Source organism: Xenia sp. Carnegie-2017, unplaced genomic scaffold, assembly GCF_021976095.1.
Source record: "Xenia sp. Carnegie-2017 unplaced genomic scaffold, XeniaSp_v1 HiC_scaffold_25, whole genome shotgun sequence".
NCBI classification, from domain to species: domain Eukaryota; kingdom Metazoa; phylum Cnidaria; class Anthozoa; order Malacalcyonacea; family Xeniidae; genus Xenia; species Xenia sp. Carnegie-2017.
Window position 1 is genome coordinate 4210612 of NW_025813488.1, and position 20184 is coordinate 4230795.

Genomic DNA, 20184 nt, shown 5'->3' on the forward strand with positions numbered 1-20184 from the left:
AATTTTTCTGCATTGTACTATTCTTTGGCATTCGGTTGCACTTATTTCAAACTTTTTCTATAGAGTAAAGTAGAGAACAGTTGAGAACAAGATTGATAATTCGCAACTGGACAGGCAGAGTGCATTTAACAAAATGTTATCTTCTGCTGCAACATATATATAAATGACAAAATGTTACACACGACGTAATTATATATTTCTTTATTTCAAAGTTGTAGTAGTTCAATTCATGACGTAGAAATAACTGATTAATTTTAGCAAAAAAAAAGAAGCAAACCCAAAAATTTTGTAATTTTCTCTCTTGGAGGAAAAAATATGACAAGTCTTGTATAATAATTGCATAATCATGAGCACAAATTAAATTAAAGTAAAATATCGTTGTCTTAGTTTGCACAAATTTAACAAATTAGATCTTGACTAAAAATCGTTCAGCTGTAAGTTTAACTGTAATAATCAACATCCTCTTCAATTGCGTTCTTTCCAAGATCTACTGTTTCTTTCGCCTTCTCTTTTATTTCAAGAATTTTCTCCTCCGCTAATGGAGGCATCAATGCTTCCACTTCATCTTGGATTTTCTTAATTCTTCTTTCGAAAATCTGATCAATTTCCCTTTTTTTTCTCTTGCTATTCTTGTGATAGCATTTTGTGCCTTCTCGCAGCCATCGTTAAGTTCTTCTCGTTTCAAATCCATCTCCCTTCGTTCTGTTTTCGGGTCCAGGGCAACCAAGCTACCAAGGCACGTGACTTGAGGCATCAGATGCGCCTGTGATATGTTGTAGTATGCATCAGAAATGCTAAAAAATGTAAAATGATACGAGCGTAGGTTTTGAGTTGCTGTACAATTTAAAGACTTTTTCAGCTTTTTCAAACTCATCAGACACATTTTTATACGACATGCAAGGTTGGTCGTGACATTCTTGCATTATCTGTTAGTTTACATTCTTCCCAATAATATGGACAAGTACATTACTTGTAACTTAAATTAGTGGCTAACCGGCTACTTTACTCAATATGATTTTTAGCATATTTTTCTACCTAAACAGATATATGTACAGCACATTTTGACTATCTTTATTTGTTCTAAGTAACAAAGAATTATGCTAAACCATTATACATATGCTATGAAACAAATACATGTATAAAACTTCTCAACTTTAAACTTATACCTGTTCACCACATAAGCAATCTTGTTTGCTTCAAATGCTTGCTCAAAAAGTACATCCCTCATTGCCTTGGACATGATTTCACCTTTTTCACCTAGCATAGCTCTATTACGAGTCGTGCTGGCAAAACTTTTCAAAGAAGATTCAAGTGAACATTTTACAAGATTTGAAAGCATTTGAAAAAACTGCACAAGCTTTCCCCATTTCTCTTGCAGCTCAGAAAGTGCCTTCATACCTTGAATCAAAATCTTTCGTATGCTTTCGAAATCAATCTTTCTCATATCTTGTTTAGCCAGGTCTGCTAATACATTTCCATATTCCTTCATCTGCTGGTCAAGTTCTTCACATGACTTGTCGTATCTATCTTGGGATGCGTGCAATACTGCCTTTGCTGTTTCTGTTTTATATCTTGCCGATTGTACAGCGGAATTGACCATGTCACCGCCACCGTCACTTCCTTGTTGTTGAGCTACTTTTTCCATGTGTGGTGGGTTGTTCACTATTGGGCTGGCTCCTTGAGCAACATCATAAGCCATTTTTAAACTTCCAGCCTTAAAGGACAATTCCTTTGCTCTGTCAATCAAATTTTCCACTTGATCGTCGTCGATATTCATCATACGCACCAATTCACCAAGCTCCTGACAGATTTGAACGCCATTGTCCAAGATGTCATTAACTTCAGATCGCAGCTTCGCATCTCCATTTTCTGGCAGATTTTTCTGTTTGAGCAAAAGTTCTTGTCTTATTTTTTCCAGAATAGAACCACCTTTAATTTTCTTAAGATCTAATTTCCTGTTGCCATCTTTATCCTTTTTCATAACAAGTAACTTGTTGATGGCTTCGATATGACAATTAATCTCTGGCATCTTCTTCAAAATCTTCAATTTGCTTGATTCATTCTCGAAGTTTGTTGAAGCGTTCTTGTTTCCTTTATCCTTTTGCTTCGATGATCCTGTTGATGAACTATTTCTGCCAAAAGATACCAAGCTCGACAGATTTCTGGCAACATCTGTTACCATACCAACAAAAGCCAATTGTATCATGTCACCTAGAAGTATATTGTAACACAAACTAAACAAGTTTTTTTAAAAGATTCATTATTTTTGACTATTAAAGTGAGCTGGACAAGGATAATAATATAATAGCAGCGTAGTGCTATCAAAAGGAAATTTTTAAATTTATGTGCGATATTAACGAAGCAAAAGAACTTTTTTGTTGTTCAGTAAAATAAATTTATCCATCTTTTATGTAAATTAACACTTTATCATATGTGAACAATGTTTTAAAGCTGTGTTACCCAGCTTTTGTTAATACGATGATTATATATAGGGTCACCTGTTGAAGGCATAGAATCCATGGCTTCCTTGTAATCTCTCTCGGCATTCTGCATTTGTTTAACCATTTTATTTTTTTTCTTTTCTGCTTCTTCTTTTCTTGATTCAATACTTTCTTTGTTCTTATTGAGAACTTCAATCGCTATCTGAATTTGTCTAAAATCTTTTTCGTATTGTCCCTTAGCTCTTGTGCAAGCCTCTAGAAGCTCACAAATCAACTCCATAACTCTCTGGAACTCAGCTTCAGCCTCAGTAGACAACTGCACACATTCATCAGCGATGTTTTCAATGGCATGTAGAGTATCAGGTAACATTAACTCCACCTCACCAGATGTTCCTCCAAGCAATATTTTCATGGCTGTCTTAACATGACCATCGACGTTACCAGAGTATAAACGTATTTGATCCATGTTAGTGTGGGCTTTATTAAACGCCTTGTAACCACCATTGCTTACCTAAAGACAAAATTATTCTTGTATAGACAAATGCGCTTAGTTTTTACTTATAGAGGTGAAAAAGGTGTTTGTCGATAAGAACATTTGTTTTCTATAATAAATTTTATTGCTTAGGAGCAACACAATTTGTTCTGAACTAAGGAAAATGCTGCACTTGAAACCTCTTCCCAAAATATTACAGAATTACACTTTCACATCTCAAATTTACCTGCATTAAACATGCCCGAAAAGAATCTGGATATTTGAGATGCTTGAATGACACTTCTTTGCTCTTGTCTTGCAGGGAAAAGTCTGTTTCAGCAGAGATAAGGATGAGGTGTCCCAAGAGAGCAATTGACATGGGAGCCGGAGCAATAAATTGGTCCCAGTTTGCTTGATCGAGTGTTTTGATCATTGCCTCTTCCTTTTTGTCTGAACCTTTGTTCAATTTCGCCAAACCCTTGTTTGCCTCTTCCATATTTTCAGTTTTTCTGTAAAAATCGGAAGAAAATATTTCAATGCTATTGTATGGATTAATCACCGCTATTCTCTCATGGAGGACAACTTGTGATTAAGGTAGAAACTTTAAAGGAAAGAGATGAAGAGATTTTGTCCTTTACAAGTATTCAGAGTTGACGCCATGTTAATAGTCGCAATCCTAGCTCGCATCAATTCCCTTGCAAAGCAAATGCTCGGTACATTTAAGTGACATTCACGTAAAATTAAAACAAAAAGGTATAAAAAAAGAAACAATCCTAAAGCATCACAAATTTACAATTATTCAAACGAAGTAAAAGTATGGCAGTATTTTTGCATTTGAAGGAATAGAATTTGATTTAAAGACGCACGTAAGTCAATGGATGACCAATATGAGCCGTGGACATTAATTATATCATAGCTTATATGATAGCTTACCTAAGGAGTTTCTCGTTGAGTAAGCAGAAACAAAACAATATATATTTAATAATTTAAATTGAGCGTCGTCCTAAACCATGCGTTATCGAGCAGAACAGAAGATAAAAATAGACATATGCCTTATTAATTTTTAATGAAAATGCGCGCTGTGCATTCTGGTCTTAGTAGTCACGCTACTACGGTAAACATCAACATGGCCACTGCGGATAGTGAGTGTGGAGCTGTTCTTTGTCGTCTTTCAGAGGTAACTCAAACGAATGAAAACCCTAGTTCTTTTCAGAACTCTTGCACGGGTATTCAGGAGTTTGTTACATCTGAAGCTTATGGCAAGGAAATCCCAGAAACGTCGACGAAGGCGAAGATAGTTGGTGTAAATTCGAATACCGTTGCAAGTCCAGATGAAGAACTCTCGACATTTGGTCGCTTAGATTGGACAAAGTCTTTGGCTAATCTTCCATCTTTTACGCACGAGAAGCTTGAGCATAAGCTAGTTAAAAGTAGAAGAGGAAAATCCGATAATTATGCGCCTAACGCTTTTAGAAATATGAAGAAAGGTTACGGTCTCTGGTGAGAAGGATATGTAAAGAATACAATGGTAAAAGCAAATGTTCCTACTTCAAATGGGGAGGTTGTATTTGTTGTAAAGGCGCGTGTTGGTGCATCTATGAAAAGTGTGAGCTACTCTGTATTTGTTCATTTAAATCAGAGAACTGCTGCAGTGGAGTATAGTATTTGTAACTGTAAAGCAGGACAAGGTGGATGCTGCAAACATGTCGCAGCGTTACTTTACACAGTGTTAGACTTTGTGAATCTTAAGCTTTCTGCTGTTCCTGCCGAACTTACGTGTACTCAGCTACCTCAAAAATGGAATGTACCATCTGGCAATTCTAAAACTCTTGAGAAAGCTGTAAAATTTGTACACTTGCTTTTTGAAAAGGCTGATGTAAATAAAACCAATAAACAACATTCTGTAAGAGGTGTTAGAGAGAACTACTGCTCGACCCCACCATATGCACAAGAACTTACCAAAGAAGACATCAAAATAATGGCAGATGCCTTTCAAAAAGTTAATAGGGCATCATTGTTATGCGAAGCATTTAAATCAAATGAATATCAGCCTTGTAATACTTTTGAGACTTCTTGCAATCGAATGATAAAGAGGAGAAAGCTGGTGTGGAGTCTTTGCCTGAAGATCCATCTTCGTGTATTATAAACAAGGTTTTTAAGAATGTGGCTACAGATTATAGTCCTTCTTTGGGCTATTCTAAACAACAATTGGATGTAATCTTGAAAACAGTTTTTGTCACAGTTATCCAAGCCAAAGAAATATGCATGAATACAATCGAACAACGTAAAAGTCCTTCTTGGTATGATGAAAGGTGCAAAAGACTAACTGCTTCTATTTTTGGTAAAGTTATAAATCGAAGAAAAACTATACACCCTACATCTGTGCTTAAAACAATCACCAAATCTAACAAATTGTTTAAAAATATACCTCAACCACTAAAGTGGGGTATAGATAATGAGAAGATTGCTCTTGAAAAATACAAAGCTAAATCTTTACTGGAAGAAAATACACACTTAAGCCATTGTGGCCTGGTTATTAGCCCGAAATGGCCATGGCTTGGATGTAGTCTACCTTGTCCTGCTTTACAGTTACAAATACTATACTCCACTTCAGCAGTTCTCTGATTTAAATGAACAAATACAGAGTAGCTCACACTTTTCATAGATGCACCAACACGCGCCTTTACTGTGTAGACGTCACTTCCTGTTGAATATTACTCCGCTTATAATGTATATATATAGATGACATTTAGATAAAAGGGCACTTAATAAAAACTCTACATGGTGGCAGTGATAGGATTCTGTCTAAAATGGTAAAGACCAGTGGACAAGAGACGTGGAGATAAATAAGAAATGGCATTTCAAACACAAATTCCATTGCCAGAAAAATTAGAATCAAAAAAGCCCGAAGATTGGAAGCGATGGATTGAACGATTCGAATGTTATCGCATCGCATCTGGCTTAGACGAAAAAGATGATAAAGTACAAATCAATACTTTGGTATATGCTATGGTAGGCAATACCAATGATCTTTTAAAAAGCTTTCAAATAAGCGAAAGAGATATGGTGTACGGAAATGTTGTAGAACAATTTGCATCGCACTTTGTTGGTCGATCGAACACAATTTTCGAGCGTGCTCGGTTCAATAAAGGAATAAAGGGTGAAAAAGAATCAGTCATCGACTTTGTGGAAGATTTGTACAAACTGGCGGAAACTTGCCAATTTGGAACACTGAAAGACGAGTTGATATGAGACAGAATTGTCGTCGGTATACAAAATGCAAACCTTTCACAAAGGCTAATGCAAGATGATAAATTAACATTGGAGAAAGCTATTAGGGAGGTGAAATCATCGGAGCTTGTCAAGCACCATCACGATATTCTAAAAGGAGACAGCGAAAATGGGCTGATTGGTCGCGTAAGAACAAATCAACGAAAAGGTAATGATACGACACAAAAATCGAAGTTAAAATGGAATCAGAATAGGAGTCCCGATCAACATTCGAGAAAGAAAAACCGTCAATGTTCTCGATGTGGAAGATCAACAATTCACAAAAGAGAGGATTGTCCAGCGAACAATAAAACTTGTTTAAAGTGTAATAAACAAGGGCATTTTGCAGCGGTATGCAGAAGTAACTCAAGCGCAAAAATTCAATCAGTTGATGACAAAAGCACGGATTCCCCAGGAGATTTTTTTCTTGGGACAATTAACGATATAGAAAATGAGCGAAAATGGGCAATCGACTTATTATTAGGAAAGTCTACAGTGAAATTTGAGATTGATACGGGCGCTGATGTTACAAAGTTACAAACTACGTCAAGCAGAAAACTTTAATTGTCTTCACAGAGCTTCAGTCCTTCCAGACTTGAGTCCTGATGAAAAGGTTTGGGTAAAAGATATAAAATCACCAGCTGTGGTTGTGGGAAAAACCGATAAACCAAGATCATATATAGTCAGGACAGAGCAGTCTGTTTTAAGAAGAAATAGAAAACATCTTATCCCTGATCCTGAAAATCTGAGGGAAAACAGTGAGTTGAGGAAAGAAAGCTGAGTTTCAGTGAGCGAAGTGAGCGAATCTTCAAGTAGTTTGGACAATGAACAGGAATGAAGGTAATTGAACCCGTTCGGGAAGAATTATTAAACCCCAAATAGATTGAACTTAGAAAACTTTTGAAAGATATTTTTTGTATAGTTATAGGTATAAATATTTATTATTAATTAGTTATTCTTTATATTAAAAAGGAAAGATGTGTAGACGTCACTTCCTGTTGAATATTACTTCCGCTTATAATGTATATATATAGATGACATTTAGATAAAAGGGCACTTAATAAAAACTCTACATTTACAACAAATACAACCTCCCCATTTGAAGTAGGAACATTTGCTTTTACCATTGTATTCTTTACATATCCTTCTCGCCAGAGACCGTAACCTTTCTTCATATTTCTAAAAGCGTTAGGCGCATAATTATCGGATTTTCCTCTTCTACTTTTAACTAGCTTATGCTCAAGCTTCTCGTGCGTAAAAGATGGAAGATTAGCCAAAGACTTTGTCCAATCTAAGCGACCAAATGTCGAGTTCTTCATCTGGACTTGCAACGGTATTCAATTTACACCAACTATCTTCGCCTTCGTCGACGTTTCTGGGATTTCCTTGCCATAAGCTTCAGATGTAACAAACTCCTGAATACCCGTGCAAGAGTTCTGAAAAGAACTAGGGTTTTCATTCGTTTGAGTTACCTCTGAAAGACGACAAAGAACAGCTCCACACTCACTATCCGCAGTGGTCATGTTGATGTTTACCGTAGTAGCGTGACTACTAAGACCAGAATGCACAGCGCGCATTTTCATTAAAAATTAATAAGGCATATGTCTATTAGCATACAATAAGAAGTGCTTACCAGATCATGTGACTAGTACTATGATGAGATATCTCATACTTAGTTTAATATACATATAATGTATCGTCATTCCTAACAGAAAACACCTTGCACTGAAAGTGACTGGAAAAAAGTATCTAAAGATTTTGAAGATCGATGGAACTTTCCTAATATGCTGGGAGCAATTGATGGAAAGCATGTGCAGATGTTTGCTCCTGGTGGACAGGCATCGAGTTTTTTTAATTACAAAAAGACTCATAGCATTGTTTTGTTGGGAGTTAGTGATGCAAATTATAAATTCACACTGGTTGATATTGGTGATAGTGGGCTGCAAAGTGATGGCAGCGTGTATGCCTACAGCAATCTTGGCTATGCTATATTATTATCCCAAAATCGCACTTTTCCAATATTATTTTATAGTACGCCAGCGTCAAGTTACTGGCCAGAGTAATGGCGGACCTAACGCATGCGCACAGAAAATATGCCACGCGTTCCACCTGCGAGTTGCCCTTCTATATATTCTCTATTCTATGATATTTGTCGATTGGTGACGAAGTTATTCCGTCGTGATACCAAAATAGCATAGTACAGAGTTTCTACAGACAGAACGTTTCTTGTCACAGTACAGTGAAGATGTCTCAATTGACAACCAAACACTGCGATAATGAATCACTTCTAGAGTTTCGAGGCAAACACAGTTTTGTTGATGGTATAAAAAACCTCGATCGTATCATTCGTATTGTGTTTGCAGTTAAGATAACAAACAAGAACTCTGCTCGCCAAGTGTTAAAACAGCTCCCACCTCTTGTCGTTGATATGTGTAACTCTTTCAAAAAATCATTGAATGCACTAGAAGATGAAAATGAAAAAGTATCGAAGAACCTCGAAGAAATTGTTGCATTTATTGGTAGAACGAGGAAAAATTTAACCCTAAAGACAACTGAAATGAAACAGCTTAAGGCGAAGCTTACTTCGTTAAGATATGACTTATCTCGTTGCATATATGAACTACAAGTTGTCAATCAGTCCTTGTCAGAGGCTAATGAAGCCCAAAATAATGCAGAAAAAAAGCTCGAAGAAAAAAAACAAGAAAAAGCAATAGCAACTGGAGTTGGTGAGTTTTATTTTAGTAATGTTGCAAAAAAGATCGTGCCAGTAAAACAAGCGTTTTACGTCAATGTTGAACTGATGCTGACTAGTCTAGCATTATGTTTAAGTTGAGAAAACAAAGTACTTTCAAAAATTGTTTTAAAGATAGCAATTGCCATGGCGGATGCGCAAAATAACGTAAGAGTTCTAAAAAGAACTGTTTTAAAAACTAAAAGACACCATGCATTTCTGACGACAAGTATTTCACTATTTAAGAAAATGCTATCATTTGGAGTATGGAAACCCTAAAGTAAAATGCACGTGGTGTAATTCAAGTATTTTAAACTGTTGAACATTTTAAACTGTTATAATATGTCATCCTCAATGATTTGCTGACATTCAATCTAAGATAAAAACTTCAGTTTTTGTCTTTTGTAACTAATAAAACATAATCACTTTCAGGTGTGGCAGTGATGGCTATTCCAGTCATTGGGTGGATTGTTGGCCCTACTGTAATTGCTCTCAGTTTGACTGTGTTCCAAGATGCAGTAAATGAAGCTAAAAGAAGAGTGGGTTCTGCTGAAGAAAACATAAATTCTTGCAAAAAAAGGATCACAGAGAAAACAAACAAACTTGACAAGCTTGAGAAGCAACAGTCAAAGGTTCAAGACGAACTAAATTCGCTTCAACAACAATTGGAGCAGCTTAACATAAAGAAGAAAGAATTGGAGCAAGAACAAAAGAAATGTGCGAAAGTTTCAACTAAACTTAAAAAAATTTATTTGATCGTAGGAGTAATTTCTGGAAGAAGTAAGGTTTTAGAATTGGAAACTAAATTTGGCTGTCACTCCCTTGAGAATTTGATGAATCCTTTGAAAGAAATTGCTAGACAGCTTTTGAAAAGTAAAGAAGACAAGAGAGAAGTTGCTGCCTTCTTCTCAAGCGATATAGATTACAAAGTTTTTTCTCAAAATTTGGAAGCAATTCAAGAACATGATAAAGATAGTGCCATGATAAAGAAAGAGAACATGCCAAAACTTATTGATGTAGAAATGTATTCATAATTACTTAATGCTCGGTATTTGGAAGAACGAGAATATTTCCCCAAATAGTTATAAACAGCAGTGCAAACCTGTAATCTATTTGATAAATGTTCAACACGTTTAACCAGGTGTAAAAAAAGAAGCATAAGCAATTACAAATAAAAACATAAACAAATGATGTGGCAATAATGTAAATATTTATCCACTCTCCATCAATTTGATATAACATTAATGAAACATTTATTCATCAAATTGTGTTTTCAATCTCTTATTACCAGTCCAACCATGAACTCTTCTCAATAAATTTCACATTACCATTTAGTAAGTAGTCGCAACTCGTATAGTTTGTTATTTAGTCAATACTAGATTATTTTATATCAAAAGCCGTTTTTAACTGCCCACAGCATATGATACATACATGGACAAAACTTTGATCATAAGATCACTCCTGATGAAAACATTAGACTGAACTATGTATATATAAAAGGACTCAAGTTTAAACACTAGATTAGTCCAATGAAAAATAAAACCAGAGATCACATCACAGGTAGTGCATGACGTTTTGTGTTTAAATATCAAATGTTTTTCAAAACAATCAAAACGTAGCAAATAAATGTCATTTGATTTATACCTACGTATCTGGCTCACTAAACCAATAGCAATATGTCATATTTCACATATTTTATTGCACAAACCTTTAAAATCATCACACAAAACAATCATTGTTATCGTCAGCTTTTATTCATGTTTATCCATTATTATCCACCAGAGATACCCCTTTTCGTTTTGGTATGACGTCATAAAAAGCTTTCTGCCAGTCTTTCAACTCCAAATATTTCAGGACTATTTCAAAAACTGCACAAAAAAAGTTTAAACAATAATGTATACATGTAGAGTATTAAACCCTTTTACTTTTCTGCCATTCGTATCTTAGTAAAAATTTAACTTGACAGGCTGAACACATAAGTGGACATTTCAGAGTTGCTAACATCCACAATATTCATATATGATAACCGTTTGCAGCACAGATGTATGCACCCCCCGGTAAAAAAGACTCTATTCCTAGTTAACGTGTGAACATTGAACAGAGACGATCATTCACTAACCGTGATTTACCGTCAGTACGGTTCTTGATTGTATCTTCACGAAGTTTTTAATTGGCAATTGCGCATGCGCTACTTTCTTTTCAACAGCAAGTTTGTGAAAGCCCCTAAAGAAATTGCATCAGTTAGTCTAACACAACAATGGAAATATTGATGTCACTATTTGTTACAACTGATGCATTTGTGCAAGCATCTTTGGTCAAGAAAGGCAAGATGAAACAAAACGTTCATTCATTCTAACAAAGAACAGAGATACGTGCTTAAGCTGACGGAGCACGTGATTATGATTACGGACACATGATTATGATCATTAAAACGTAATTGTGATAATATAGAGCACGTGATCATAATCATGCGATTAAAATCAAAGTAATTTTCATTATTTGTTAGTTATCACTGCATGTTCGTGTTCATTACCAAAGTTTTCTATTTCTTTGTCATACCTTATGGTGGTTATGATCAACAAGACCTCCAATTATGTACGCTTTGGATGGGTCAATATCTAAATGTTGCATTAATACAATAAATTGCAGTTGCTGTAACAAATTATGATCCTTTTTTGTGAAGCAAACACTCAAAATTACACAATTGCATTTAAGATGAGTCATCACAATAATTATCCAAAGTTGGCTATTTTACTAGGAATTTTGGTCAACTAAACATAAACGTATAAATTTTAGACCGTAATAAGAATAATTATTTAAAGCTACTAAATACATTTTAACAGTACACAGTTACCTTCTAATATATTTTCTGAGTCTGACGTGAGATAAACTATATTTTTCTTGTGAAATACATCTATGTATGATTCTTTTTTGATGTGAATCTAAATTAAATAATTTTCATAGGGCATTCTTTTTTATGAATTTATCGTTATAAATGTTATCTTACATCCCAACTTTTGTATTCTTGATATGTTCCTTCCGTCAACAATTGAATATTTCCTTCAAATCCCGTCAAATAAAACTAAAACAATCGATGATTGTGCGTTTTGAAGATAAAGATCAGCCAAAATGAATGCTATTTGAAAAATGATGAAATTTTTTTCTCAAAGGGTTGAAAAGCTGGTCCTGCAATTAAAATATCACATTTCACCTGTATTGGCCTCGAACACTTTCTATTTACAGCATAACACGTTTTCACTTGTTTCAACAGCTTTAACATAAATACCCATGATCCCGGATTCATGACCCCGGACCCATGATCCCGGATTCATGACCCCGGACACATCAATCCCTAAAATTCAGAAACTTCATATAGTTTCTGTATTACCAAACTATAATAATGGCATTAAGACTCACATCTTGACTTAGGTACAGGTAAGCCTTCTGCTTTTGTTTTCTTATTTTTTCTTTCTTGAGCAACCTTTACAGTTCATGATAACAATGAATACTGACCTCATGTACAAATATTGGTAAAATATGGACCCCATTGATATGGGTATAATGGATAAATACACATTTTCATGAACTTGCATAATGGACATACACATACTATATACCACAATAACTACACCAACTTTTTTTCCTGTTTTCTTTCAACCCATTTCTGATGATTCTTCAACCGTTTCAACTTTCTTTTCGACAATTTTCCATCGGAATACATCTTTCCCAGTTGATTATTTGCGAACGATTTTTCATTGAGGTACATCATTAGATGAACAAGTATTACTTGAGTTTTTTCAAGATTACTTGAACATTCTGCTCCAATCTTTGAAGTAGAAGACGTCTCAATATCGTTGTTTGTGGTTGAATCGGTCATCGTCAGTCTATACTTTTACTAAAGTGAGAGAAGATTTGCAGAAGTAATGTATTACAAATTTCAAATTGACCGCCATGTTAACAATGTCGTGAATAGACAGAAGCCCGGCCTACTAGCTGGACCATTAAATTATAAATATACTGGAATGATAACACCATTAAGAATGCCCCGTGATTGCATGAATACGGTGGCCCACAAGTATCACGGCAAATTAAAAACTCGCGGCAAATTAAAAACTCACGGCAAATTAAAACTCACGGCAAATTAAAAACTCGCGGCAAATTAAAACTCGCGGCAAATTAAAACTCACGGCAAATTGAAACTCGCGGCAAATTAAAAACTCACGGCAAATTAAAAACTCACGGCAAATTAAAAGTGATACTTTTGGGCCACCGTAGTGGCCCACAAGTATCACGGCAAATTAAAAACTCACGGCAAATTAAAAACTCACGGCAAATTGAAAACTCGCGGCAAATTGAAAACTCACGGCAAATTAAAACTCACGGCAAATTAAAAACTCACGGCAAATTAAAAACTCGCGGCAAATTAAAAACTCACGGCAAATTAAAACTCACGGCAAATTAAAACTCACGGCAAATTAAAACTCGCGGCAAATTAAAACTCACGGCAAATTAAAACTCACGGCAAATTAAAAACTCACGGCAAATTAAAAACTCACGGCAAATTAAAAACTCACGGCAAATTAAAAACTCACGGCAAATTAAAACTCACGGCAAATTAAAACTCACGGCAAATTAAAACTCACGGCAAATTAAAACTCACGGCAAATTAAAACTCGCGGCAAATTAAAACTCACGGCAAATTAAAACTCGCGGCAAATTAAAACTCACGGCAAATTAAAACTCACGGCAAATTAAAACTCACGGCAAATTAAAACTCGCGGCAAATTAAAACTCACGGCAAATTAAAACTCACGGCAAATTAAAACTCACGGCAAATTAAAACTCACGGCAAATTAAAACTCGCGGCAAATTAAAACTCACGGCAAATTAAAAACTCACGGCAAATTAAAAACTCGCGGCAAATTAAAAACTCACGGCAAATTAAAAACTCACGGCAAATTAAAAACTCGCGGCAAATTTTCGACAATGTGGTGAACCGGGCAAATGCAAAATTGTTATATGTTTCCACTTCGAGGAGGGTAACTTTCTAGTTGAAACTTAGAGTTGTCGTTATTTCCATGTGGATTCGTGTGGGATTTCTTCTTAAACGATATTTGTTGTATCTATTTTAATGTTATATGCAATGATTATTATTTCGTATTTTCTCTCTAACAACATTGATTTCATAATCGACATTTTTCCTTTGAAGGCCGTACCGTTTTATACGTCTTTTAAGAGTTGAGATGCTCATTTTTACTGAGTGGTTTTTGCTCAATAACTCGATAATTTCGTCGTACTTGAAGCCTTTACTAAAGTATTCTTTGATTAAATTTTCTTCCTCTTGGGCGCCCGCCATTGTGAATTAATACTACTCGTCATTACCACGTGTTTCAACCAGTGAACTCGACATTTGAATAACTGGAATGATAACCGAAGCCAAAAATTGAAGCCAAAAAAATATTTGTCGTCATCACACGTCAGGCTCTAGTCTCTCGCGTGTTCATTTTAATTTTTTTAAATCATTTGTCCCTTGGTAATGGTAGAGTTCGGATCTTGATCAGAGCGTAAAAATAACGAAATTTTTGGAATGAAAAGGTTCACGGAAAGTGAATCAAAGTGATAAATCGAGAAGCAGGGTGAGGTGAACTTAGTCGATCTGCTTTTACGCTGCGGTTTTCCTTTAAAACATATCAAAGTCTTTAAGGATATTCAATTACTGATATCGAGATGACAACCATTTAGTATTTCAAGCACTATCAAAATCGATGAAAGATATAATCGCTCTGTAAAAAGTAAAATGCGAGTTATAGACTCAACATTTTTTATGAACCTGGATATTCAAGTTTCTTTTTTCTTCGGAAAAACAGATCTTTAAATCCATTGAAACGACAAAAAAAGACAAGCACTGTCTGACACCGTTTGAAAATTTACCTTCCGACGAAAGAAAATTTATGCTTGAATATTTCCTCGTCATATTTTCTTATTGTATTTTTTAGCATAAAGTGTAATTTTCAGTTGGCTTTTCCTCGTTACAAGTTGTAAGTTACAACGAACTCACTGTAGTAAAGTTTTAGCTGTAAAAAATAACCTTTTGCGAAGAGTTGGCCTAGTGTGTTGTTTGTCGTGATGTTGTTTATATGTTTATGCTTTTGCAGTTTGTATTCAAATTTATATTGGCCGTGTATGTTTGGCACTCAGGGGAATGAAACTGACGTACAAACTGCGTGAATATTCGACTTTGAAGGACTGGAACTGACGTACAAACCGCGCAAGAGACTAGGACTTTGGCTTCAATTTTATATCTATAAAATGTATTGTAGTTATCATTCCAGATATATATATATGGAGTTCACTGGTTTCAACCCACTTTGCCGCGAGTTTTTAATTTGCGCGAGTTTTTAATTTGCCGCCAGTTTTTAATTTGCCGTGAGTTTTTAATTTGCCGTGAGTTTTTAATTTGCCGTGAGTTTTAATTTGCCGTGAGTTTTAATTTGCCGCGAGTTTTTAATTTGCCGTGAGTTTTTAATTTGCCGTGGGTTTTTGATTTGCCGTGAGTTTTTAATTTGCCGTGATACTTGTGGGCCACTAAGGTGGCCCACAAGTATCACTTTTAATTTGCCGTGAGTTTTTAATTTGCCGTGATACTTGTGGGCCACCGTACATGAATTCAATATACATCTAAAATTTGTCTACTCCCCCCAGAAATAGTGCATATTTTCTTGGCGATCGTTGTTTGTTTTTACTTTTGGCAACGGGAATTCCGTCAAAAAAATTTATTTCTTGTTGTTTTTTCGACAATTTTTCTGCATTGTACTATTCTTTGGCATTCGGTTGCACTTATTTCAAACTTTTTCTATAGAGTAAAGTAGAGAACAGTTGAGAACAAGATTGATAATTCGCAACTGGACAGGCAGAGTGCATTTAACAAAATGTTATCTTCTGCTGCAACATATATATAAATGACAAAATGTTACACACGACGTATATTTCTTTATTTCAAAGTTGTAGTAGTTCAATTAATGACGTAGAAATAACTGATTAATTTTAGCAAAAAAAAAGAAGCAAACCCAAAAATTTTGTAATTTTCTCTCTTGGAGGAAAAAATTTGACAAGTCTTGTATAATAATTGCATAATCACGAGCACAAATTAAATTAAAGTAAAATATCGTTGTCTTAGTTTGCACAAATTTAACAAATTAGATCTTGACTAAAAATCGTTCAGCTGTAAGTTTAACTGTAATAATCAACATCCTCTTCAATTGCGTTCTTTCCAAGATCTACTGTTGCCTTCGCCTTCTCTTTTATTTCAAGAATTTTCTCCTCCGCTAATGGAGGCATCAATGCTTCCACTTCATCTTGGATTTTCTTAATTCTTCTTTCGAAAATCTGATCAATTTCCCTTTTTTTTTCTCTTGCTATTCTTGTGATAGCATTTTGTGCCTTCTCGCAGCCATCGTTAAGTTCTTCTCGTTTCAAATCCATCTCCCTTCGTTCTGTTTTCGGGTCCAGGGCAACCAAGCTACCAAGGCACGTGACTTGAGGCATCAGATGCGCCTGTGATATGTTGTAGTATGCATCAGAAATGCTAAAAAATGTAAAATGATACGAGCTTAGGTTTTGAGTTGCTGTACAATTTAAAGACTTTTTCAGCTTTTTCAAACTCATCACACACATTTTTATACGACATGCAAGGTTGGTCGTGACATTCTTGCATTATCTGTTAGTTTACATTCTTCCCAATAATATGGACAAGTACACTACTTGTAACTTAAATTAGTGGCTAACCGGCTACTTTACTCAATATGATTTTTAGCATATTTTTCTACCTAAACAGATATATGTACAGCACATTTTGACTATCTTTATTTGTTCTAAGTAACAAAGAATTATGCTAAACCATTATACATATGCTATGAAACAAATACATGTATAAAACTTCTCAACTTTAAACTTATACCTGTTCACCACATAAGCAATCTTGTTTGCTTCAAATGCTTGCTCAAAAAGTACATCCCTCATTGCCTTGGACATGATTTCACCTTTTTCACCTAGCATAGCTCTATTACGAGTCGTGCTGGCAAAACTTTTCAAAGAAGATTCAAGTGAACATTTTACAAGATTCGAAAGCATTTGAAAAAACTGCACAAGCTTTCCCCATTTCTCTTGCAGCTCAGAAAGTGCCTTCATACCTTGAATCAAAATCTTTCGTATGCTTTCGAAATCAATCTTTCTCATATCTTGTTTAGCCAGGTCTGCTAATACATTTCCATATTCCTTCATCTGCTGGTCAAGTTCTTCACATGACTTGTCGTATCTTTCTTGGGATTCGTGCAATACTGCCTTTGCTGTTTCTGTTTTATATCTTGCCGATTGTACAGCAGAATTGACCATGTCACCGCCACCGTCACTTCCTTGTTGTTGAGCTACTTTTTCCATGTGTGGTGGGTTGTTCACTATTGGGCTGGCTCCTTGAGCAACATCATAAGCCATTTTTAAACTTCCAGCCTTAAAGGACAATTCCTTTGCTCTGTCGATCAAATTTTCCACTTGATCGTCGTCGATATTCATCATACACACCAATTCACCAAGCTCCTGACAGATTTGAACGCCATTGTCCAAGATGTCGTTAACTTCAGATCGCAGCTTCGCATCTCCATTTTCTGGCAGATTTTTCTGTTTGAGCACGAGTTCTTGTCTTATTTTTTCCAGAATAGAACCACCTTTAATTTTCTTAAGATCTAATTTCCTGTTGCCATCTTTATCCTTTTTCATAACAAGTAACTTGTTGATGGCTTCAATATGACAATTAATGTCTGGCATCTTCTTCAAAATCTTCAATTTGCTTGATTCATTCTCGAAGTTTGTTGCAGCGTTCGTGTTTCCTTTATCCTTTTGCTTCGATGATCCTGTTGATGAACTATTTCTGCCAAAAGATACCAAGCTCGACAGATTTCTGGCAACATCTGTTACCATACCAACAAAAGCCAATTGTATCATGTCACCTAGAAGTATATTGTAACACAAACTAAACAAGTTTTTTTAAAAGATTCATTATTTTTGACTATTAAAGTGAGCTGGACAAGGATAATAATATAATAGCAGCGTAGTGCTATCAAAAGGAAATTTTTAAATTTATGTGCGATATTAACGAAGCAAAAGAACTTTTTTGTTGTTCAGTAAAATAAATTTATCCATCTTTTATGTAAATTAACACTTTATCATATGTGAACAATGTTTTAAAGCTGTGTTACCCAGCTTTTGTTAATACGATGATTATATATAGGGTCACCTGTTGAAGGCATAGAATCCATGGCTTTCTTGAAATCTTTCTCGGCATTCTGCATTTGTTTAATCATTTTATTTTTTTTCTTTTCGGCTTCTTCTTTTCTTGATTCAATACTTTCTTTGTTCTTATTGAGAACTTCAATCGCTATCTGAGTTTCTCTTAAATCTTTTTCGTATTGTCCCTTAGCTCTTGTGCAAGCCTCTAGAAGCTCACAAATCAACTCCATAACTTTCTGAAACTCAGCTTCAGCCTCAGTAGACAACTGCACACATTCATCAGCGATGTTTTCAATGGCATGTAGAGTATCAGGTAACATTAACTCCACCTCACCAGGAGTTCCTCCAAGCAAGATTTTCATGGCTGTCTTAACATGACCATCGACGTTACCAGAGTATAAACGTATTTGATCCATGTTAGTGTGGGCTTTATTAAACGCCTTGTAACCACCATTGCTTACCTAAAGACAAAATTATTCTTGTATAGACAAATGCGCTTAGTTTTTACTTCTAGAGGTGAAAAAGGTGTTTGTCGATAAGAACATTTGTTTTCTATAATAAATTTTATTGCTTAAGAGCAACACAATTTGTTCTGAACTAAGTAAAATGCTGCACTTGAAACCTCTTCCCAAAATATTACAGGATTACACTTTCACATCTCAAAATTACCTGCATTAAACACGCCCGAAAAGAATCTGGATATTTGAGATGCTTGAAGGACACTTCTTTGCTCTTGTCTTGCAGGGAAAAGTCTGTTTCAGCAGAGATAAGGATGAGTTGTCCCAAGAGAGCAATTGACATGGGAGCAGGAGCAATAAATTGGTCCCAGTTTGCTTGATCGAGTGTTTTGATCATTGCCTCTTCATTTTTGTCTGAGCCTTTGTTCAATTTCGCCAAACCCTTGTTTGCCTCTTCCATATTTTCGGTTTTTCTGTAAAAATCGGAAGAAAATATTTCAATGTTATTGTATGGATTAATCACCACTATTCTCTCATGGAGGACAACTTGTGATTAAGGTAGAAACTTTAAGGAAAGAGATGAAGAGATTTTGTCCTTTTACAAGTACTCAGAGTTGACGCCATGTTAATCCTCGCAATCCTAGCTCGCATCAATTCCCGTGCAAAGCAAATGCTCGGTACATTTAAGTGACATTCACGTAACATTAAAACAAAAAGATATAAAAAAAAACAATCCTAAAGCATTACAAATTTACAATTATTCAAATGAAGTAAAAGTATGGCAGTTATTCTGCATTTGAAGGAATAGAATTTGATTTAAAGACGCACGTAAGTCACTGTATGATCAATATGAGCCGTGGACATTAATTATATCATAGCTTACCTTAGGAGTTTCTCGTTGAGTAAGTAACAACACTTTTATAATCTGAACTCAACACACCTGCATATAAACAGAAAATGAAATTCTTAGAGTTTCAACTTTTACATCATAAATATTGTGATTGAAGTACTTCCTGGTATAACTTTCACTTCAAAGAATGCACATGTTTAGAATTTGGGAACAGTTCCTAGGGTCGAAATTCGAAAGTGAAAAAGAATTGATGTTTTTTGTTTCGTGTTATAAATTTACATGTACTAACGATTAAAATATCTCAGACCTTGATACTTTTGATTTACGCTTATTTTATAGACATATAAATCGAATCCATTTTAGTTACTATGGCTATCACTGATGTAGTGAAAATTTAATAAATTAATCTTTTTACTTTCCAAACTAACATTGAAAGTCATACTGAAACTTTTGAATGTTTTTTTTATCATTCACCTTGATGTATACAAAAATTTTTCTAACCTATACTTAATATTTTGAAACACTATACATAGGTAATGGAAAATACATCGATCATACGACCGACACTCAGACACTAGTCCTGCTATATAGCTAATAGTAAAAATAGATAAAAAATACATATTGTAGCTAGTGTTCTGAAATATACATAGCAATAGCAAGACTCGCAGGCTGGCTGAAAG

At 35.1% G+C, this 20184-nt stretch overlaps 5 protein-coding genes across 5 annotated transcripts; 2 read left to right on the forward strand and 3 right to left on the reverse strand.

Moving 5' to 3' along the window:
• Positions 1-186: 186 nt before the first annotated feature.
• On the reverse strand, positions 187-3945 carry LOC124453038. The gene is given in 6 exon segments (XM_047003730.1): positions 187-622; positions 625-794; positions 1167-2211; positions 2499-2952; positions 3161-3422; positions 3847-3945. Coding segments are annotated over 5 exon segments (2100 nt in total). The 5' UTR covers positions 3410-3422; positions 3847-3945; the 3' UTR covers positions 187-440.
• A 93-nt stretch (positions 3946-4038) lies between these two features.
• On the forward strand, positions 4039-5696 carry LOC124453049. Its single transcript, XM_047003747.1, has one exon. It carries the CDS (start codon positions 4439-4441, stop codon positions 5057-5059), a length of 621 nt encoding a protein of 206 aa, XP_046859703.1. The 5' UTR covers positions 4039-4438; the 3' UTR covers positions 5060-5696.
• A 2634-nt stretch (positions 5697-8330) lies between these two features.
• On the forward strand, positions 8331-10179 carry LOC124453044 (cytadherence high molecular weight protein 2-like). Its single transcript, XM_047003740.1, has 2 exons — positions 8331-8909; positions 9347-10179. Exons 1-2 carry the CDS (start codon positions 8429-8431, stop codon positions 9946-9948), a joined length of 1083 nt encoding a protein of 360 aa, XP_046859696.1. The 5' UTR covers positions 8331-8428; the 3' UTR covers positions 9949-10179.
• LOC124453478 (tRNA methyltransferase 10 homolog A-like) lies at positions 10144-12878 on the reverse strand. The gene is made up of 8 exons (XM_047004292.1): positions 12550-12878; positions 12332-12395; positions 12126-12185; positions 11922-11996; positions 11769-11856; positions 11473-11532; positions 11034-11138; positions 10144-10782 (listed from the first exon to the last, which is right to left on the reverse strand). Exons 1-8 carry the CDS (start codon positions 12789-12791, stop codon positions 10676-10678), a joined length of 801 nt encoding a protein of 266 aa, XP_046860248.1. The 5' UTR covers positions 12792-12878; the 3' UTR covers positions 10144-10675.
• A 3006-nt stretch (positions 12879-15884) lies between these two features.
• On the reverse strand, positions 15885-19639 carry LOC124453419. Its single transcript, XM_047004240.1, has 5 exons — positions 19538-19639; positions 18866-19127; positions 18204-18657; positions 16872-17916; positions 15885-16499 (listed from the first exon to the last, which is right to left on the reverse strand). Exons 2-5 carry the CDS (start codon positions 19112-19114, stop codon positions 16145-16147), a joined length of 2103 nt encoding a protein of 700 aa, XP_046860196.1. The 5' UTR covers positions 19115-19127; positions 19538-19639; the 3' UTR covers positions 15885-16144.
• Between the last annotated feature and the right edge of the window lie 545 nt (positions 19640-20184).